We start from the raw sequence: 23,882 nt of genomic DNA on the forward strand, positions 1-23,882 counted from the left end.
ACATTACCATCTTTAAAATTGGAGAAACATTTTAAGGCTCCAAAGTTTAAATTTTTCATATATCTTTAAAAATTACACTGAAATAAATGAAAATTACCTAAATTAAAAAAAAATGTGTGAATAAGTAAAAAAAAATTGGTTTTGTTTCATTCTTTTTTCTTTCCTTTCCACTTTAAAATGTATTTTTAAGAATATACGAATACATATTTTGTATTTTTTTACATTTTTGATATAAATCAAAGTATACAAATATTACATATAAATTCAGAGGAAAAAGTGATTCAAAGATAAAAACAAGAGTGGATCGCAACTAAAAATACCATATGATCTCATTTATATATGGAACTGAAAAAGAAGTACGGATGACAAATGTTCAATCTTGTATCTTAGGGAAAAAAATTATTTGCAGTTTCACTGTTCAAATAGCTTACTCAGTAATAAAGTGGGAAAATATTATAACGAAAATCTCCTAGAAATTGTTCTTTAATTTTAATCCTCAAATAAAATTATTCAAGACTACCAGGGGGGAAAAATATTTATTTTGCAACACCCCTAAGAAGCCTTTATAGAAATAGTCCCTACAGAGTAGACCCCTTCATCCTGCATAGGTAGTATCAGGATTGTGTAGCAGCCTGGAGCCAGGAATGTACTTAGGATAGGAAAGATTCAACAAGCAATGAAGATGTGAGACAATAAGGTCCTCAGAAGCCCTCTTAGCACCTTTCCATAAAGAATTTCATGTTTATATTTCACCTCCATTTAAATGCTATTTTCCGTAAGTAGGGATGTAAGTTTGACATCACTCTTGTTGAATAAAGACCAGCACAATATATCAGATACGAGCTTTCTAAAGTTATATATTTAGTCGACAGAAGCTGTCAAAGACACTTGGGGGTTCTTTCTCTAAGCCTTCCTGCCTTTTAAATTAACTTAATTCAATAATTCAATATCTATTCTAAATTTGTGCTCTTGCTGAAGCAATAGGAATACATGGATAGTTTTTATGATATCTATTCTATAACGACTTGAACATACACTCCTTAAAAACTCCTTGAATATTGTCATTTCTCCTGGACTGCTGTTTTCCAAAGAGCAGAACGCATACAATTTTTGTTCCTCCTCTTAATGGAAATCCCATGTTTTGTATATTCAACATTTATGATCAATCTTTAAATAATCGCAGAGGTTAACTCAAATCCTCTTTTAAAAATACTTCAAAATGCATCTTTAGATATGTGAACACATTTGAGTATTTCTATAAATATCTATTTTATTCCCAATTTATTGTATTTCTTTTCAGGTATTTTTACTTATACAAGTCTTTTTCTCCCATTTGATGTCTGATCTCAGTCTTTTTCAGATTTTAATTTCACTGCATCTGCTTCTTGCCCAATATTCTCTTAGAACCTCCAGCCGCCTCGTCTGAGTGTTTACCTTCATGTTTGGAAACAGCCGCGGGCTCTTTCTCATCCTTCTCTTTGGCTTTAGGTGATGTTTTCTGGGCTTCTTTTGTTTTGGCAGCTGTTTGCTTCACCTTCTCCTGCTTCCCAACTTTCAGCTCCTTTTAGTCTTTTCTTCGGTCTTTTCCTTAGTCTTAGCTTTTTTCTCTTCTGTAGAGATTTAAGAAAAGTTGAATTATTTTTGTTGATTTACCAACAGGGCATTTCATCTTTTATTAGTTGTTAAGAACAATTGTAAAAGGAATAGAAAAGTGTGTCTCTGAGATAAATACTTGACACAAATACTATTATCTGATTTGTATGTGTTTTATGCAATGCCATGTTAGAGTACTAAAAAGGAAAAAAAAGTAGCTTACTTACAAGCTGGGCTCTTTCTCAATGTGTACATGAAAACATTATTTTTTTAGGAAGTCAGGACATTAGCATGGCAACAAGGAGGCATTTGAAATATACAGAGAAGATAATCAAAACAGGCTTCAGAGGGAGGTCCAAGATGGTGAAGTAGACAAACACTGTGCGTACTTCCTTCTATGAACACATTAAAATCACAAGTAAATTATAGAAAAATCAACCTGGAGAGCCATCTGAAGTCTAGATGAACAGAAGTTTTATAACTAAGGATATAAAAAAGAAGCCATGTTGAGATAGTAGGAGGGGCAGAGATGCAAAACTGGCTGGTCCCAAACCTCTTTGTGGCAGTTGAGAATCTGGAGGGATAGCTCAGCTGTGGAGGTTGCCCCAGCAGTAGCAAAGAACCCAGCCCCACACCAGGCTCTCCAGCCTGGAGTACTGGTGCCGGGAAGACGAGCCCTCACAACATCAGGCTGTGAAAAACAGTGGGGATTCCAACCGTCCGAGTGGGATAGAAGGCTGAGAGAAACTGAGACGTCCATTCAAACAGCCTGTGCACAGACTTTCTCACTCCCAGGCACTCACCCTGGGCTCCAGTGGAGGGATGGTGACGGGGGGGGGGGGGGGGGGGGGGGAGGGGTGTCGGAGGAATATGGGGGAGGCAGGGGGCAGACTGAGGTGTGTGGCTTTGGGTGAGGGCTGGAGGTCAGTCGCATTTTGCCTATGTAAGACCCTGCTCCCATGAAGTTGGGCACCATTTTTCCTTTGTAGAGCCCTCCTCTCATGCCCATGGCCAAATTTAAATCTCTATTGGTCTGTTGAGCTTTGTTGGGACCCTGCCCCAGGCAAGTCCCCCAATGCCGGAGATACTTTCTTGATAAGAAGCCAGCCCCATCCACATCGCTCTCTTTCTTGGAAAACTATTAGAGTCCATAGGCCCCAGGCAGGCAGCAACTGGCCCCAGTGTGCTCTGAGACTTTTGCTAAGTAGCTCCCAACTCAGCACTGGCAACAAATCAGAGTCTACATTACCTTGGTGACCACAACTCTTCCCATTCTAGTGACTCCCTGATACTCTTCCTCACCCAACTCACAATACCCCATGGGCTTTATCAGTAGCTGAACCTTAAGGGAGCTAGCAGGTGGCAGCAGGCCTTGCTGTGTGCTGGCTTTCTGCATAACTACCCCAGGCCAGACATCGGCTGCAGTCATCCTCGGTTGAAAGCATGGCCTATCACATGTGTCTCCAACTTTACCACAGAGAGGGAACAACCACGGATCGCTTTCTAGCTCCTACCAGTAGTCCCCAGCCATTCACAGGTAGAGGGTGACATAGGCCTGCACCGGAGTCCATCCCAAGAAAGCTCCAAAAGCAACAGAATTGGTTTGAAGCTAACCACAGCAGAGCACTGCTCAATTAGCCCCACAAGTGGCACACACACAAAGGGTAGTCACAACAGGCACCAGAGCCCACTGGGGTAAATCCCACTCCGTGGGGTAAGTGTTCCACACAGCAGCTTGTAAGCTATGGACATCGCCATACCCCACAGCTAGTCAGCCTGAGGCTCATCCCACCAACTGACGTAACAATAGTAATGAGGGCTCAACTATAATAGAAGGGTACACACACCCACACAAGGGACTCTACTGGAGCACATGGAGCAGATAACCAGGGAGACTGTGCCACAGTCCCACAGGGCACCTATCACTAAAGGCCACCCAGCCAAGACTGGGAGACATAACAGATCTACCTAACACAGAAACAAACACAGAGAGGCAGTCAAAATGAGAAAACAAAGAAAAACATCCCAAATGAACGAACAGGAGAAAACTCCAGAAAAAGAAATAAACAAAATGGAGGTAAGCAACCTACCAGAGACAGAGTTCAAAACAATGGTTATAAAGATGCTCAAGGAACTTACTGAGAACTTCAACAGAGAGATAGCAAGGATAAGAAAGGACATAGAAACCATAAAAAAGAAACAGTCAGAAGTGAACAATAACTGGAATGAAGAATAGACTAGAAGGAATCACCAGCAGACTAGATGAAGCAGAGGATTGAATCAGCAATTTGGAAGACAGGGTAGTATAAAACACTCAATTGAAACAGCAAAAAGAAAAAAAGAATCCAAATGAAAAAAAAAAAAAAATGAAGACAGTTTAAGAGACCCCTGGACAACATTATGTGTTACAACTTTCACACCATAGGGATACGAAAAGAAGAGCGAAAGCAAGGGATTGAGAACCTATTTGAAGAAATAATGACTGAAAACATTCCTTATCTGGCGAAGGAAACATACATACAAGTCCAGAAAGCACAGAGTCCCAAACAAGATGAATCCAAGCAGGACCACACAAAGACAAATTTAAGTAAAATGGCAAAGGTTAAAGACAAACAGAGAATCCTAAAAGCAGCAAGAGAAAGGCAACTAGTAACTTATAAGGGAGTCCCCATCAGACCATCAGCTGATTTCTCAACAGAAACTTTGCAGGCCAGAAGAGATTGGCACAAGATATTCGATGTGAAGAAAAGCAAGAAACTACAACCAAGGGTATTTTATCCACCATTGCTATCATTTAAAATCAAAATACAGATAAAGAGCTTCCCAGACAAGAAAAAGCTAAAGGAATTCATCACCACCACACCAGTATTACAAGGAAACTTAGAGGGACTTCTTTAAGACAGGAAGGAAAAGATCAAAATTATGAATAGGAAAATGGCAATAGCTACATATCTATCAACAATTACTTTCAACGTAAATGCATTAAATGCTCTATTCAAAAGACATAGGGGTGCTGAGTGGTTAAGAAAATACGACCCTTTCATATGCTGCCTAAAAAAAACTCACTTCAGATTGAAAGACACACAAAGATGGAAAGAAAAGGGATGGAAAAAATTTTTTAATGATATGGAAAAACAAACAAACAAACAGAAAAAGCTGGGTTAACAATACTTACACCATACAAAATAGACTTTAAAACAAAGGCTATAACAAGAGAAAAAGAAGGGTCCAGTAATCCCAGTTCTATTTATCCGAGGAAACCCAAAACGCTACTTCAAGGGGACCTGGGCATCCATATGTTCATTGCATCATTGTTTACAATGGCCAAGATGTAGAGGCAGCCTGTATGTCCATCGAAGGAAGAATGGATAAAGAGGAGGTAGAATGTATATACAATGGAATATTGCTCGGCCATGGAAGGGAATGGGTTCTTGCCATCTGAGGCGGCATGGATGGACCTGGAGGGTGTTGTGCTGAGTGGAGTGTAAGAAAGAGAAAGACAGATACAATGTGATTTCACTTATATATGGAATCTAAAGTACAAAATAAACGACGACAACAACAAAACAGAAACAAACTCATAGATACAGAAAAGATTTTGATGGTTGCCGGATGGGAGGGGTTTGGGGGTATGCATGAAAAAAGCAGAAGAGATTAAGATGTACCATTTGGTTGTTACAAAGTAGTTATAGGGATGTAGGGTATAGCATAAGGAATACAGTCAGTAATATTGTAGTAACTATGTATGGTATCAGGTAGGTACTAGAACTGCTGGGGTGATATATGGGAGGGGTATTGGGGGGGCAGGGTGAAAAATGTGAAGGCATTAAGAAGTACAAATTGGTAGTTACAAAATAGTCATGGAGAAACAAAGTAAAGCATAGGGAATATAGTCAATGATATGGTAATAACTATGTATAGTGCCAGGTAGGTACTAGACTAGTCAGGGGATCACTTCTTAACTTATACAAATGTCTAATCACTATGCTACACACCTGAAATTAATATAAAATAATATCGAATGTCAACTGTAATTGAAAAATTTTAAAAAGGAGGAAAAGTTGAAGGAGAATAACAGGTTCAAATTGCCATATATAAAAGAAATAAGTCATGGGAATGTAATATACAGCATAAGGAATATAGTCAATAATATTGTGATAGGATAGCATGGTGTCAGATAGTTGCTGGATTCATCACAGTGACCATTTCTTTAGGTATATAAATGTTGAATAACTATGGCGTACCCCAAAACTAATATAATATTGTATGTTAGCTACAATTTTAATAAAAATCTTAAGAAAAATATGCAGGTGATGTATATACAGGCATGTTCAATGAAAGGCCATGCCCAATCCAAAGAGCCCCCCCAAAAAGACCTTTTAAAAGGATAGTATTATTTTGTTCCACAACTGAAATACCTGAAAAGTCATTCAAGAAACTGAACCATCAAGAAAGCGTTTTTTAAAAAACTATTAGGATGTAAACGTAAAATTACTTGCATTGGTGGTGACTAATAGAAGTAAAATAATAAAGTTCATTAAAGGATGACTCAGATACATTCAGTCTCTAATGACTTGACTTTAAAGAGACAAAAAAAGAGCAAAAATTGACATTTGGCCACTGCTAGTCTTAAGTCAAAATATTAATTCTAGTCACTTTTAAAGCCCTTAAATATATCCTAGTAAACAAAAAGGGCTATAAATTAGACTACATATATATATATATACACACACACACACACACACACACACACACACATGTACATGTATATGTATATATACATACGTACATATATATGTATATATATACACATATAAATATGATATTCATGAATATATATGGATTATAACATATTTGCATATATTGTCTATACAAACATATTTCTAATTTAATCATTTTAATTATGTCTATTTGGTAGAAGGGAACAAGAAATATGAATTAATCAGTTTGTGAATTTTTTAGTTAGAAAAGCAATAATATAGCACATATCTGTGGAAAACTGTAGATACTGCCTAATGGACATTATTCTGTGGGATCACACAGAATCACTAGACACCACAGTAAGTCTACTACAGTGTTGAATTTTCTCATGTTATTATATTTACCAATGTAATGGCTATTCTTTATTATCACTCATGTTGAACAATTTGATGAAAATATAACAATCAAATTTCTTGACTGTGGTACACTAAGCAATGATTTGAGAAGAAGTCAAGATAATATTGTGAAGTCCAGCGAAGAGTAAAAAGAAGAACAAAAATGATAATGCCTGATGCTTGCAAAAGCAGAATTGTCTGCAGTACTTGATTTAATTGAATGGACCAACACCTCCTAAAGCACTGTTGGTCAGAAATTTTGCAGGGAGATGTGAACAGCAGGGGTATATTCCTATGATCAAATAAATTTGGAAATACTAAGTTAAATCAGATTCTTTAATGTAGATTTCTCAAAGCTAAAGTGTATTGATAACCTTCAAGGAGGGGAATTATGCTATGCATTGATTCCAATGTTACTTGACTATAAAACTCTCACAGGAAAATTACCGAATCATTCCACAAACTTCTAATGCCTTTGTAGTTTTTCTGACTATCTTCAATTGGGGATTTTCTTCTCATCCCTTTAATACATGCCTAAATCCGTTTTGCTGATTTTTGCTCTTTCCTACTGCACACCCATTTCTGTGACTGAAATCATCAGCTCCATGCAAGTGACTTTAAATCAATATCATTTTGGAACTACACACCCAATACACGTGTTCATTAGTTTCCGTGTGGAGAGAAAGTTCCATTGGGATGGCCAACAGTATCGCAGATGTGCACAACTCGCATGTTTATCGAACAAACTCTTCCATAGAGCCTATCATGGTCAGGGCTTGGAACTATTTTCTGGAGATCTAGAGCTCAGTATGATAATATTCCTTACTGAAGAAAGTTTAGTAGAACATTCTGTCATTCTCTTCTTCTTCCCTGTCTTTGTTACTTTTTTTTTTTAATTTATTTTTAATTTATTGGGGTGACAATTGTTAGTAAAATTACATAGATTTCAGGTGTGCAATTCTGTATCACATCATCCATAAATCACACTGTGTGTTCACCACCCAGAGTCAGCTCCCCTTCCATCACCATACATTTGTTCCCCCTCACCCTCATCTCCCACTCCCCAACCCCTTTACCTTCTGGTAACCACCAAATTACGTTCCCCAGATTAATTTTCAAGCCCTTGGCCATCCTATGGTCACCGATTGCCCTCCAATCCCCTCACCGTCCCCCCCACCCCCCACCCCTCCCGCCCATCTAGCAACCCTCAGTTTTCCCTCATTGTCTCCCAAACTGTTTCTGATTAGTTCATTCACTTATTCTTTTCTTTAGAATCCGCAAATAAGTGAGATCATATGGTACTTATCTTTCTCTGTCTGACTTATTTCACTTAACATAATGTTCTCTTTGTTACTTTTAATGAACTATGGAAACAGGCTAGTTTTCACAGTGGATATGAGGTCCTACACATGTGTCAGAATAGACATGAAAAGGCTCATTGTTTCCCAGTAGGAAGTCCTGAGGTGGTTCAGAAGCTGCTGACCATGGCTAGGCTGTGGTTGAAACAAAAAGAAACATTTTGTGTTCCATGGAAGTTCCTCAGTCATCAAAGGTCTTCAGAGGGAGATTCTACTTTAACGCTGCTCATACCTTTCAAATATGATAGGTTATCTTTGTTTCTAACTTAATTATAACAGTCTACAAAGTATTACTTTTTAATCTTATTCATTTTCCTTCAAATTACCCATTTTACAAAGAGCATTTCCTATGTATTCCCGTATTCCCAACAATGTATAGACATATAAAAAATAAAAAACAAAATTATATATGTTTGTGTGTGTGTTTATATATACACACACACTGCATATATATATATGTATACACACATGCACATATAGATGTGTATATATATGTATATACACACATGCATATACAAATGCACACACATACACCCATCATTTGTTTACAGCTATGTCCCCCAGAAGAATATAAATATGTAAATAAAGTATTTGTGATCTGTGGCAGACCAGGCTGACGCAACATGGCCCCAATGATCTTTACCTCCTGGTATTTATACAGCCTATATTCAAGGGTGTAATCCTCTTCCCTTGAATATAGGTTGGCCTATAAATTTACTGCTAACAAATAGTATGTGACTTCCATACTAGTCTGCATACGATTGTTATTTCTCTCTTGTCAGCTGATTTTCTCTCTTTTTAGGTTTGATGAGTCAACTGTCATATTAGTGAGACTCATGTGGCAAGGAACTGAGGATGGTCTCCAGACAGCAGCAAGAGGAACTGAGGCTCTCATTCAACAGGTCTTGAAGAACTGAATCTTGCCAACGATCAAGCAAATTAACCTGGAAATGATCCTTCCCCAATGAACTGAAAATGATCCTTCCCCAGTTTAGCCTTCAGTTGGGATTGCAGCCCTATCTAATACATTGATTGCAGTCTTGTGCGACATTGTAAAGCAGAGGACAGTGCTTAGCCACGCCCAGACTTTTGGCCTGCAGAAACTATGAGATAATATATGTGTGTTGACTTTAATCTGTAAATTTCTGTTAATTTTTTCCACAGCAATGAATAATGAATAAAGTATTAAATAAGTATTTGTTGAATAAATACTTTATTTAATTATATTTGGAAAGAATACGTGATTCACACTCAATGCGCTTGAAGTTTTGTCTTAGTGCAATTACATCCTAGTTATATGATCTGGCCAAATTGTTTTCTCCCTAGAGGTCAGTTTCTTCATCTGTTAAGTTAGATTATTAATTGGGATGATCATCTCTAACGTCCCTACTAGCTTTAAGATCTCATGTATACATGTACATATAAGTTCATATATATATGCATATATATATATATATATATATCCACATATATATATATGTATACACACACACACACACACACACACACACACACATATATATGGAGTTACATAAATTTATTTTCATTCAAATATGACAAAGATTTGAATGAAATAGCTCATTCGGACATAGTTTAAAGCCGAGAACTAAACAGAATAAAAAACATGTATTTAGTTATAAATTTCATACTGAGACTAAGTTCATGCTACCTTCTACGAAGCAAAGTCTCAATTTATAATTCATCCATCTTAACTTCAATAAAATGATATTTCATTATTTTATTGAAAGAATTAGTAAAAGATATAGCTGCCTTTTGTAAATATCTAATTATTTTACATTGCATAGATAAACAACACATTGGATTTTGAAAATAGATTCCCATTTTTATTTAAATGATTAGTTCCCTAAAAATACTGGATTAAGATTTCTGAAATATACTGATCACATAAAACCTATATTTTAAAATATGAGGAGGAAATTTAGTAGTTAAGATTGAACTATCAGTTAAAATCCATATTTTTCTAACATTGAACAATTTGTAGACAAATTTCAAATAGTAAAATCTGATTCATGCAATCCTTCAAAATGTATAACATTACATTGATAGTCTAATTGATTTTTTTGGTGTATTATTGAGACATTTTGGGTCTTCAGTGACCTAAAATATTGATCAATGTGCACGCACAACCTTTCCTTCTTGACAGAAAAAAAAAGAAAAAGAAAAAGAAAAAAGGAAAGAAAGAAAGAAAGAAAGAAAGAAAGAAAGAAAGAAAGAAAGAAAGAAAGAAAGAAAAAGAAAGAGAGAGAGAGAGAGAGAGAGAGAGAGAAAGAAAGAAAGAAAGAAAGAAAGAAAGAAAGAAAGAAAGAAAGAAAGAAAGAAAGAAAGAAAGAAAGAAAGAGAGAACGAGAGAAAGAACGAAAAAGAAATCCTGAATTTGAATCTTTTAAAATCAAACTCAAGGTGTAATACTGGTCAAAAACTGTAAACCAGTTATGTTGTAATTATTTCCTATTGCTATAGTAAAAACTTAGTTTCTTAAAACAATAGTCATTTAACATCTCCTAGTTTCCATGGTTCAGAAGTCTTGGCACGATGTGGCTCAACTGCATTCTCTGTTTAGGCTCCACAAGGCTAACATCAAGTTGTCAACAGGGTTGCATTTCTTACTGGAGATTCCGGGGAAGAGTTGGCTTCCACATTTATTCAATGTGTTGGCAGAATTCTTCTCACGCTTTCCAGGTGTCCCCCTCAGTTTTCAAACTAGCAATGGGGAGTAAGTTCTTCCCACAATTCAAATCTCTCTTCTTCTTTTGCCACATCTCGATGCTTTTAAAGATTCATGAGATTACATTGAGCCCACCTGGATGATCCAGAATAATCTCTGAATTATAACTACTTCTGCGAACTCCTTTTTGCCATGTAATGTAACCTAATCACTGGGATGACACCAAGGGATAAAAGTCATGAGGGCCAAAATTCAGCTCTTCCTTTTCCTCTTAAATCTTGGGGTGCTGTATTATTTGAAGTATTCAATTTTATTATTCTTTTGATATTAAATTTTAAATGTAAGGCCAAATTAATTTATTTTTACATAAAGGAAACACTAAATGCTTACAATCATCAGCTGTTACCCAAAATGTAAATGTTAGCAGAAAACAATTTAGTTACAGAAATAATAAAGGGAAAGTTACCTTTTGACACTGTCTTTGTTTCTGGTTTTTCTTTTTTCTCAATTTTTTCCTTGTGAGCAGCTTAAACAGAAAATTTTATATTAGTACACCCTTTCAATAGATTTCAAGACTAAGCTTCCTCTTTACCTCAGGTTTATAGCCACCAATATCATGAACAATTTTGAGGATTGATGACATTTATGAGCCTAATTCAGGAAGAGTTACCAGTGTAATAATAACTGAATAAAGTTAAATTTTTAAGACATGGCATCAAGACTTAGAAAGCATTTTGAAAACTAGTCCCCCTTCCCCGTTAAAGTTATTATTCCAAAGAGATAACATTTTAAAGAAACAAACTAAGAGAGAGAAAATTTTATAAGGATTTGTTGAAAGATATATCATTTTATTAGGAAAAAACACTCTCATTAGGATTAATAAAAAGAAATATTGAAATCAACACTAGAGCTTTGATTAAACACAGTATTTCTCAACAATGACATTATTGAGAAGTAGGTGTCAGTACATGGGACTTTTGTATGCATTAATAAAATGCTTGGCTTCTCTGGTCACTGCTCACCAAATGCCCTTCACTCCAATAACATTTTGACAACCAATTCCCCTCCCCCCACCAAATACTTCCTAGGGATAGCACCTTTGGATGAGAACTACCAATAGAAAATAAAGTCATAAAGAATTATTGCCTTAGTGCAGCTTCTTAATTGAACGGTTTTCAACATGATACCTGAAACATTATATCTTCTCATTGTATATGTAATAAATTAATAAATCAATATGACTTTATTTTATTTACTTCTATTTTATTTATATAGACTAGTAAAATCTTGTCTCCCAATTGTTTAAATAAAGGAGTTCTGAGAAGTACACAGCATGCAGAGCTTATTTTTATAATTCAAATATATTAAACTGTGTGTTTTGGTAGTTTTCCAAATTACCGTATGTTTTGACATTTACATGCTATCTGTGAAAGAAAAATAATGGAAATTAAAGAAATTATAGAAAATTAAATGTTACCATAAATTTAATAGTTGGGTTAAGAAAAGAGCCAAATTATTAGAGTAAAAAATTGGAGCCCCAATTCTTTGCATTTCTCCAACAATAGAGGAATAGTACTGTCTATCAGCTTTACTTGTACTACAAAAAGGAGACAATATGCTTGAAATATGTGTTTAAGAACTGTTATTTTAAAATACAGTGTATGATATTTGCAAATAATATCTCCAATAAGAGGCGAAATCCATATACATGAAGAACTCATGCAGCTCAATAACAACAAAAAATCAATCCAATTAAAAAATGGGCAGAGGATCTGAACAGACACTTTTCCCAAGAAGACATACAAATGGCCAACAGATATATGAAAAGACGCTCAACTTCACTAGCTATCAGGGAATGCAAATCAAAACTATAATGAGATACCACCTCACACCTGTTAAAATGGCTATTATCAACAAGACAAGAAATAAGTGTTGGAGAGGATGTGGAGAAAAATGTATCCTCATACAATGCTGGTGGGAATGTGAAGTGGTACAGCTGCTATAGAAAACACTATGGAAGTTCCTTAAAAAATTAAGAATTGAGCTACCATGTGATGTAGCAATCCTTTTTCTGGGTATCTACCTAAAAAGTTTGAAAACATTTATTCATAAAGATATATGTATTTCTATGTTAATTGCAGCATTATTCATGGTGGCCAAGACATGGAAACAACCCAAGTGTCCTTTGATGGATGATTGGATAAAGAAGATGCGGTACATATATACAATGGAATATTACTCAGACATAAGAAAGGATGAAATACTGCCATTTGGATGGATCTTGAGAGTATTAGGTTAAGTGAAATAAGTCATACAGAAAAGGACAAGAACCATATGATTTCACTTATATGTGGGATATAAAATGGAAAACAACAAATGAACAAACAAATAAAAAAACTCATTGACAGACAACAGTATGGTGGCTACCAGAGAAGGGGGGTTGGTGGATATAGAAGAGGGTAAAGGGGGTCAAATATGTGGTAATGGAAGGAGACTGGACTTTGGGTGGTGAATACACAGTGCTATATACAGGTGATGGATTACAGAAATGTACACTTGAAATTTATATAGTCTTATTAACCAATGTCACCCCAGTAAATTTAATAAAAAATAGATCAAATGAGGTAATGCCTATAATATAGAAAAGAAAATAGTCTATGAATGATTTCCCATCTCTGAGTCTTTCAGAGATGATTCAGCCTCACTGAAAGCTTAAAGGACAATGTCCAGTTGAAGACTAATTGATCTTGGCAGCTGCAGAGCTACGAGATAGCACCTGTTTTCCCCTCCAGGATTTCAGCCTCTATACATCTCAGCTTGCCCCAGAGCCACCTCCGATAGCATTTGGGGTTATGAGGAATATATGGGACAATAGCTGAAGGAGCACTATGCCAGGCTAAGAGAGGCACAGTTCACACAAGGTCATGGGGCTACAGCATAATCATTTACAGCATAAAAAACAAACTCCTTTAACTGGTATACAATAAATAAAAGGACCGTTAAAATGGAGCATTTTCAATTTGGACAAATTTCCTGCAACGTTTATAATTAAAGGGCAACAAATTCTCAATAATTTTTTTTAACAAAAATATTTAGCCACTGTGAAGATTTCAAAAAAGCCATAAGAAATATCAGATTATTTTATCTAATCAGAGTACACAGAATCTGATTCTAATAATTCCATTATAACTCAGTAGCAGACAGGAAACGGATAACTGTATCTAGAAAAAAAAGAAGATGGCTGGACTGAAATTCATGGATATTATCACTAAGTAAACATTAACAATATAACAACTATTTAATTCAATTTTTCAAGTGTGAATATATAGTAAAGAAGATAGGAGCATGTTTCAACTGACCTGATTCTTAGATATCATAAAACATTCTACCTAAGTGGAATGTTTCAAAAAAAAGATAACTCAGCAGGCTGTGCACATTGTGGACACATAAATCAACTGAAATCTAGCCCAAATACCCTAGACAAATGTCACTCTAAAACAAGAGCAAAACATTAAAATAGAATTTTATTTCACATCATACATTGAAATGTATTTTTGATGAATTAAAGTTAAATGTAAAATATAAAACATTTTTAAAGCTTGAGAAAAATATTAGTAACTATTGATTTAATATTTGGATGAAGATTTAAAAGCAGAAATACTAAAAGAAAATATCAACATACCTAGCCACATAAAAATTGAAGACTCTCAACTCACACACACACAGACATACACAACACACACACACACACACACACACACACACACACACACACATGTCTATCTACTCAGAGAGAAACCCTAACATTAACTACAAAACTAACAGAGAACAATATTTGAAAAAGTGACAGATCAGGGATATGTGCCCAAATGACTGCACACATATCATCAGGAGAAATGGGTAATGAGTTTTAAAAGTTACACAAGAAATACACATTGCTAAAACTCATACTTAAATCCTTCAATCTATAAGTAAGTGGTTAAAGATAAAGTAGAAGTAAGTATCTGTATTTAAACAGTTTTCTTTGAGAGAATGAGGAAAATATCTATTTACTGATATGGAAAGATTTCTAGGACATATTGATAAATTATAAAAATGAGTATAGGACATGCCAAATTTTGTGATGTCCTATACTCTGGCTTTTATAATTTATCAATATGTCCTGGAGATCTTTCCATGTATAGGGAGAAACAATAACCTATAATATCTTATAAATGCACAAGTAAGCTCTGAAATACACACCTAAAACTCATAAAAGTGATGTACTGTATGTATATGTAGGTAGGATGGAATGGTGACCAGGAGGTGGGAGCAAGGCAAGAAAAAGCTTTTCACAATGTATTTTTATGTATTAAACAATGAGTCTGCATTTCACATTCTAAACAAATAAATGAAAATGAAAAAACTTAAAAGTCCAGGATAATAGGTAATCAAAGGATTCAAGTTAAATAATGAAGTACACTTTTTTTACCTATCAAATAGGCAGATATTTACTGAAATAACATTTTCATTGTTGGCTCAGGTAGTCTCAAAACTGCCTGGGGAAAAATTGGTACAACTTTTCTAGACAGTAACCTGGTAAAAGAGTTCAAGAATCTTAAGTATATTAATTCTTTTAACCGAGAAATTACTCTTTTCAGATTCAACTGTGAAGAAATTCTCATAATATAATTAAAAACATAAATGTACGGTCATCGGTCATCTAAAATCTGATGTAAAGAAGGAGAGGTCAAACAGGAAAGGACCAATGTGTAAAAACAACAATAAGAAGAACAGCATACCTTTCTTTTCAGGTTTTTCTTTTTCTTTTACTTTATCTTTGTCTTTTCCTTTTTCTCTGTGTGTAACTGGAAAGAAGCAGACAATACTTTTTTATTTAAATAAACAGAATAAATGATGGGATGATTGTACGGCAGTCTTGGAGGTCCTAACTTATTGGCTGCCTTTAGAAATCTTTCTTTAGCTGGCATGAGGTTTTACACAGTTAGAGGTTTAAACATTAAGATAACTATAGGTTTCTTTAATTTCTATTTTTATTTCACATCCAAGCACAAACTCACACCAAAACCAGTCTATTGCAAAGATAATAATATCCCTCAGCTTTTCCAAACCTTTAACTTTACCTTAATTAAATGGAAAGTGTAAAAAATGTATCATGCCATATGCCGAAGGAGCCCAGCTCAGTACTGGAGGAATGCCACAAATGTGAGAACAAAAATACAGGAGATAACCTTCTGAACCTGAAGCAAAGAATAATCAACCTAAATAGTATGTGGTAGTCTTCTACAGAAACATCCACAATAAACGTTTTTGAAAATATAGTGGGATGACAGCAATATGGCACCAAATCCTTTCAAAGTAAACAAAATCTAATTTAATATGAGTTGTGAACCAAATAATTAATATAGTAGGGCTCCAATTTAAGTCAAAATTTTACCCCACAATTTGTCATAACTCTTATTAATGGCACCTCCAATTTTCTAAGCTAGAAATATGGGACAGATCTAGGATTTGTCTTTTATTTTCCATTTTTGTTCATTTATTCAGTTCTTTCAATCATATCAGTTTAATATTCCTCTTACCCATCTTTCACTCAAGGTTATATTCCCTGCCTATCATTTATTTACATAAAAATATAGAAAGAGCACCTGCCAAGTGCTGAAGACACTGATAGGCAAGACAGACTCTATTCCTGTCATCATGATGTCTACAAGCTAATGGATGATGGATGCTAAACAAATAATTACAAAGATAGTTAATTGCAGTTAATATAATTGCTATGAAGACAATATTCCCAGTGGCATGTCAGTGTTTACAATGAGACTTAAAGTAGTCTGTGTGATTGGAGAATGCCCCTTGGTAGAAGTGACATTTAAGGATATGAAAGATGTAAAGAAATCAACCTAGTAAGGGAGTGGGTAGGAGAAAGGGGAAAGGAATGATTTCAAAAGTTGAAGTAGGATGAGTGCAGGTAGATTATTATTACACATACTATTATAATAATATCCTGACTAGTCTCTCGAACCTTTAGATTTAGATTTTTCTCTCTCAGAGTAACCTTTATTACATGAATATATGATTATACCATTGACCTGTTTGTTATAAATAGTATCTCCCTTATTGCTTAGTATGGTATCTGTCACATAGTAGGTGCTATATCAAATATACAAATGTGTTATTGTTCTAGTGATCTGACATTTGCTTATCAACCCAATCTTATCTACCAGGAATTTTCCCTTGGACTTTACATTCCATTTATTTCAAAATTCTGGAAGCTCCACAAGCACACCATCTGCCCTGTTAATGCCTTTGCATCTCTGCCTGCTCGTGTCTTCCACCTAGAATTCCCACACCTAAATTTCCTCTCTTCCATGCACCCTTTCCATCGTGTCTCAAAAGCCTTCACCTCTATGAAATGTCCTTTGATCTCTACTCATTTCATGTACCAACCGCGCCATGTGCATAATTCTATTTTAGTAATTAAATAATAATACCACAAGTATTTGTATATCTTACTATAAAATTGCTTTAGGGACTACTATTTTATTTTTGCATCTGTGACTCATTATGTGGTGTCTCTCACATAGTGGACTCTTAATAGATACTTTTGAATGAGCGGAATTCTAAAATATTATAAGAAGAATTATTTTCATTTTCTAGTGCAATTCTATTTATTGATGATGTGATATAGATATAATAAGCACTGTGTGCTTCCAATTGTTTAAAAGTTTTATAATGTGTTAAAATTTTCTTAAATAATTAAAACCCACTGAGAAACAAGAAAAAAATACCGTAGAACATTATTTTTTCTTTTCGCATTCAGTGATTCTTCTAGGTATTTCTCAGTTACTAAATTCAAAATAAAAATCTGACAAAATAAGGAGAGGACATTAGTATTCACACATGGCCACAAATGGCTTATTTTGGTTTCTTTGCATCACTCTTAACTAAGCTGAAAACCAAAAAAAAAAAAAAAAAAATCTTGGCAAAAACAAAACCTCTTTTAAACTTTCTCTAGGGGAAACCAAGTTTGTGTGAGATAAGCGGTGCTTTTGGAACCCTGATTGGCAAGACCCCCAAGAGAACACCTAATCGGAGTCTCTGCCTCTGCGATAGGCCAGACTTCACCCACCTTGGACAGCTGGCTGTCCACTCCACTAAAGGATTTTCCGATTGACATGTGCATGGCAGTAAATGGGAGAATTAATAGTACGAAATCAGAAGAGCAAGGGGGCTGAATTCAGACACAAATTAGCATATTAATTCTCTATTTCTTTTACCCTGGGGGAAAATCTGGTTCCTCAGAGTTGTGATTTACAGACACAGTCCTGTAGGCTGGAATTTCATTATCACTCTCCTAAATGGCACCGTAATACTGTTTCATGAAGCAGCTGGACTCATGTACTCTAGGGGAGCTGTTCAAAATGGCAGAGAGCCACTAAAGCTTCTTGGATAGAAACTTAAACTTTGGCAAGATTGAGCTTGAATAGCAAGTTTTGAAATTTCTGTCATCAAAACAATGCAATCATCAGTAATTGCCTTAATAATCACTCTAAAATAAAAATAATTTGCTACAACAGCTGCATTTTCTTCGACATTCTTTGTTTAGAACCCACAACCAGAAGTTTTTCTACGGAAGAAGAAAGTACGCTTTTTGGCACCAGCTCTATTTGGCAGGTTACATCTTAGCTAGGACAGTTTTAGAACGGGGTAAAATAAGCTTGTTGCACCTGCTGGAGCTTAATTTGTTTGTCATCCTTATTTACAAGATACAAAAGTCCCTTAGGTATGCTGATAATTAAAAACAAATGGAATCCACCAGTTGGAATGGCCCTGATGTTTGGCATCTGAGTTGGCATGGCCCTGCTGTTCCTGCACTTGCCCAGACTCTGACCTTTCCCTGACCAGAACATTCAGCTCAACTCAACTTTGAAGCTCATCGCTCGAAAGTCCCTCCCCATATGGTCCCTCTCCAGCACTCTGCAAGCCGTGCTCTACTTTCACAGCCCTTAGGCCTGGCCACCTGCCAGCGGCTCTGTGTTCATTTCAGAAGTGTATTGGAGCTCACAGTGCTCCTAACCTTGAGCTTCTCATCCAGCAAAACTTTACCCAAGCCAAGCAGTAGGCATTCAGGGCCAGGTTGTCAAAGCTATTTGCTGATTTCTCTGTTCTTAGTTAAAAAATCAAAAGTTTTGGTGCCCAAATGTCAAAGTACTGATTTGTGTAGGCTACTATATTCTTCAATGGATGGTTAGCAGATAAATTTAATTAACCAAAACTCTGGAACCTAGGGGCAGCTGGGTGGCTAAGTTGGTTAGAGCACAAGCTCTGAACAACAGAATTGCCAGTTCGATTCCCACATGGGCCAGTGAGCTGCACCCTCCACAACTATATTGAGGACAGCAAGCTGCGGCTGAGCTTCTGGAGGGGCAGCCAGATGGCTTGGTTAGAACGCGAGCTCTCAACAAGGTTGCCGGTTCAATTCCCGTATGGGATTAAAAAAAAAAACCCTGCAACTAAAGACTGAAAACAGCAACTGGACTTAGAGCTGGTGGAGTTGGGCTGCGCCCTCCACAACTAGATTGATGGACAACGACTTGGAGCTGATGGGCCCTGGAGAAACACACTGTTCCCCAATATTCCCCAATAAAAATTAAAAAAAAAAACACAACAACTCTGGAACCTATACTTGACTACAGAGCTACTGTACAGGACTGATCTTGAGTGCACCAACCAAAAGAAATCAGATGGAAAAGCAAGTAACCATTACACCTTTGTATTATAAAAGACTGGGGAGAATGGTTAGCTGTAATAGATTTTGCTGATGTTTCTTTTAATTATTTTCTCTACTGCTCAGTTTTCTGGCGCTTTTGTGGTGGGAGGTATCAGCACTGAAGTGGTCTGTAAAGTTTAAGGAGGTCAACATTTCAAAGAGCTTTATAAAATTCATATATATCCATGTTTTGAGTTAATCATTTTTTATGAAAAAACAAGATATACATTCATTTTAAACCCTTTAAAATGTTTCTGCTTTTGCCACCACTACGCAAAAATGCCAGATGTGCTCTTGATTAGTGCTTACGTTTCTGGGTGTGTTTCACTTTTTTTGTAACTAATTTGTACAATTTCCATTCTCTGTTAAGGCAAAATGATCTACACAGTTTTAAGTGACAGTGATGAACTCAACAAAAAAGCATTCTTGAGTACAGAAGCTTCTCAAAGATTGCATTATTCATTTGTCCTACAGGAAGAATTTGTCATTTCTAATTCAATATAAACACACAACTTTAGAGCTGGTTGGAACCTAAGAGGTCAATTAGCCTCTTTCCTGGATAAGAAACCACAGGCTTGTAAGAAGTCCATTACAGAGGTGAATATGAATATAGTTAGTAGATTGTTAAACTAGTACTCCTGCCCAAAAATAGGCTGCCTTGTACGTATCAAGATTGTAAACTTGTTCTATGAGCCAAAGAGTATTGATTGGCTTCTCCAAGCATGTTATCTACAATCTAGCCTAACAATAGCATGTATGCTTCATTTTCATAATAAAATTATATTTATTTATATAAAGTGAAGTAAAAATGACAGAAGGGAAAAATAAAAGTTTATGTAACACAGCTGATTAATTAAGTTATGGACTTTGAAAGCATTTTTATAAAGGGCTCTAATACATTTAGATACATTTTAATATCCCGTCCTTTTTGGCTTTTGAGCCTCATCTTCAGCAGAATCCCTTGCTAGTCTTTGATTCCCCACTAGAATTGTTTCCCGGAAACAATCCTAAGCCACTCTATCATTATTATTGTTATAAGTTATCCTTTTTAAAAATGTTCCTTTGACTTTGTGCATGTGATAACTCTTATGGGATGAATTATGTCACCTCAAAAAGATGTGTTAACCTACAGTACCTCAGAATGTGACCTTGGTTGGAATTTGGGTCTTTATAGAGGTAGTTAAGTTAAATTGCAATCACTACGGTGAAACCTAATTGAATATGACTGGTGTCTTTATGAAAAGGCGAAAGTTAGAGATATACACACAGAAAGAAGAGACAGAGACACACAGAGACCAGCATTTGAAGATGAAGGCAGAGATTGGAGTGATTCATCTCCAAGCCAAAAATAGCCAGCAAACCCCCAGGAAGCTGGGAGAAGCACAGAAAAGACTCTCCCTCACAGTCCTCGGAGGAAATCAACTCTGCTGAGATCATGACTTTGGAGACAGTACATAGGCTACTATATTCTTCAATTGATGGTTTGCAACTCAATTTAATTAACCTCTATAGCTGTGAGACAGTAAATTTCTCTTATTTTAAGCTACCCAGGCTTTGATACTTTGTTACAACAGCCCTCGGAAACTAAATCCCGGAAAACAACTATTAATCCCAACTCACCCAACCCTCTCAGGCCCTACCAAAAAACTACAGTCAAACCTACTCTGCAACCAAGGCAGCCAGTTGCTTCCTTAAACACCATCTCTCCTCCAAGACATCTCTTTGTGGAAGACTCACCACAGGCTGGTATACTGAATATTTGCTTTTCTTTAGATCTCTCATTGGACTGAGTCTTACTCTTCATTGGGTTTTTAGTGTTCAGTGTGGTGTTTGGCACAAAGTAAGTGCTGTGAATTAATTAATGTGTATTATTGCCTACTGGCTATGGCCAATGTTTTCCCATTTATAGTATCTGCCTGCCAGGTTACCTCCGTTCCCCTGGCTGGCCCACCCTGGTTGACCACATGCCATCCATCAGCACACACTTCTGCCATGTGAAGAGCCTCCCAATTCCTGAGGTCAGTTCTTCACCTGAACACCCAACAACCCAAGTGGATGCAGCAGAAACCGATGGCTCTGAATGCCTAAAAGGCCCTCTTTTTAGTCTAGGAGACATCTTGGACAAAGTTCTCTCATCTAGATGTATGTTTACCCCCGGGTTCTAGTCTTTTCTGGTTTGCTCTATTCTATAAGTAAGTTGAAATGCTTAATAGTTAAATAAAAAACTAAATGTTATTAGAAAACAATAATGAAATTTCTAATTGCAAAGAAACAAGGCAATATGCAATTAAAAAAATACAAAACCACTAAATAGAGGAAAAAACAGCAGGAAAAGAATGCTATTATTTATCGCTGGATAATTGGGTTGTTGTAGTTTTTCTTTATTTTTTGCATTTTTAAAATTGTCCAAATTAATCTATACTATTAATGTATATTATTTTAATCTATATATTATTATAAATTTTACTGTGGGTGTTTCCTAATTTCATTTTACAGATTATTTCTGTTTTGATATGGAGCTTACTATCAAATACTTCAATTGCTTCTGACATTACAGTGACCCAATTAAATAAATTTGACATTACAGTGACCCAATTAAAGCTGAATAATTATATATATTTGAAAATGAACACAGACTTGTCAAAGGAAAAAAATTGTTCATAAGAATCAAATACAGATTAACAAAATGGAGAAAATGAATGCTTTATTAATTGCTTTATTAATTATTTCAACATTTACTGATTGTGTTTCATGTATTGCTTACTTAGTTAGATGTTAGAATAATTATTAATTTTATATTAGCACATACATTCAGGGCTGGTAGGAACCAGAGAGACCATTGAGCCTGAATTATTTTGTCCGTGGCTATGGAAACACAGAATCATAAATGTCAGGGATGGCCTTAGAACATATATGAAGACAAACACAGTTCCTGCCCTCATGAGTTAGGTCAATATAGCCACAATTAAAATTTGTCAGATGCTTGAAAGGGCAAAGACAGGTGTAATGGTTCCATACAGAAAGTGTCTAAATGCCCCCAGAGTGAGGGACAGCAGAGGAGGCCCACTAAAGGAACTGACATTCCATGTAAGAATCAAAGACAAACGCAGAAGCCTCACAAGCGACTACACAGGAAGGGCCTGACAGCCAGAGAGAACAGGGTACACATAAGCACAGAGTTAGGAGACAGCAGCAGTGCCTGCTTAGGAACTACCAATAGTTCAGCCTGTCTATAGCAGAGGGGGTTTTGGTGGGGGCTGACCATGGGGAGCACAGGGAGAGAGTTGGGAGTGGAGGGGTATTGATGAGTCAGTTGCAGAGGAGGGAAGGTATGTGGTAAATCACACAAAGCTGGAAATTTGTAGGGCTATCAGTGATCATATGAACAGGGCCTTAGATGTCCTAGTAGAAAATGTGGCTTTTATTTCTGAAGCACTGTGATGGCAGCAGATAGATTTAAGCCTGTGTGTGGCATGAATTGCATGGATTTGAGGGGTTAATTCAGGTAAGTAAGTTAAGAAGTGATCATCATGATCTAATTGAGAGATGATTGTGGAGGAGATAGCAGTGGGAGAGGAGAGGCAAGAATAGAATAAATCACAGTGAAAAGGGAGTATGACAAGGAGCCAAGCAGGACTGGACTTTGGTATTGAAAGACACCGGGCAGCCTATGACAGAGATTGTAACTTAAGTGCCTTTAGAGATAAGGCAGATGAATAAATGTCTACTCCAGTAGTGATATAAGAGAATGGTGAAGACTGATAAAGAGTGGGTGCAGGCCCCACCTAAAGACATCCAGATGTATGTTATTTTAAAATACTGCTGGTCCAAGGAAACCTCTGTAGGATATACCTAAACTCTAGGCCATCAGTTTAATTGACATTGATTCTAACCTTTGTTACTCATTTGAATTATTAGAAAAGCTAGACTTGAACTCTGCCCTTAGCCCCCAAACATTAATGGCCCCAGAATGCAGTGTGCATATTTTTTAAACGATCTAGATGGTTCTAAAGTCCAGTCAGGGGTGAGTACTACCAAAGGCAAGAACGACTCCACAATTTTAGCTTGAATAACTTTGGTGGATAGTAACATCAATTATTAGGAAAAAGAATACAGAGAGATGAAGACATTTCATGCCATAGAAGTTAATAAAGGCTTCAAATACATTGAGTGAAATAAATTAGTTATCAGTGTTAAGTCAGATGATGACAGATGTGGAGGAGGGTCCAGGGACTTTTCACGTTCTACTACTTCAGTTTTTATCAAATATCAGAAGTAATTTATCACCATGGCTCCTAAATTAATCATTATCTTGAAATGTGAAGAGATTATCCAATTTTAAAAAAAACACTTTGAGATGTCCAGGACACTCTCAA

General features: G+C 36.1%; 1 protein-coding gene across 1 annotated transcript in view; it reads right to left on the reverse strand.

Moving 5' to 3' along the window:
* Positions 1 to 1,308: 1,308 nt before the first annotated feature.
* The window catches only part of LOC117020508 (triadin-like), a 118,296-nt gene continuing 95,722 nt past the window's right edge, over positions 1,309 to 23,882 (reverse strand). Inside the window, 4 exon segments of the mRNA XM_033103043.1 lie at positions 1,309 to 1,566; positions 1,569 to 1,610; positions 11,200 to 11,259; positions 15,515 to 15,580. Of these exon segments, the coding sequence (XP_032958934.1) occupies positions 1,370 to 1,566; positions 1,569 to 1,610; positions 11,200 to 11,259; positions 15,515 to 15,580 (365 nt within the window). The 3' untranslated portion in view covers positions 1,309 to 1,369.

Source organism: Rhinolophus ferrumequinum, chromosome 3, assembly GCF_004115265.2.
Source record: "Rhinolophus ferrumequinum isolate MPI-CBG mRhiFer1 chromosome 3, mRhiFer1_v1.p, whole genome shotgun sequence".
NCBI lineage: Eukaryota > Metazoa > Chordata > Mammalia > Chiroptera > Rhinolophidae > Rhinolophus > Rhinolophus ferrumequinum.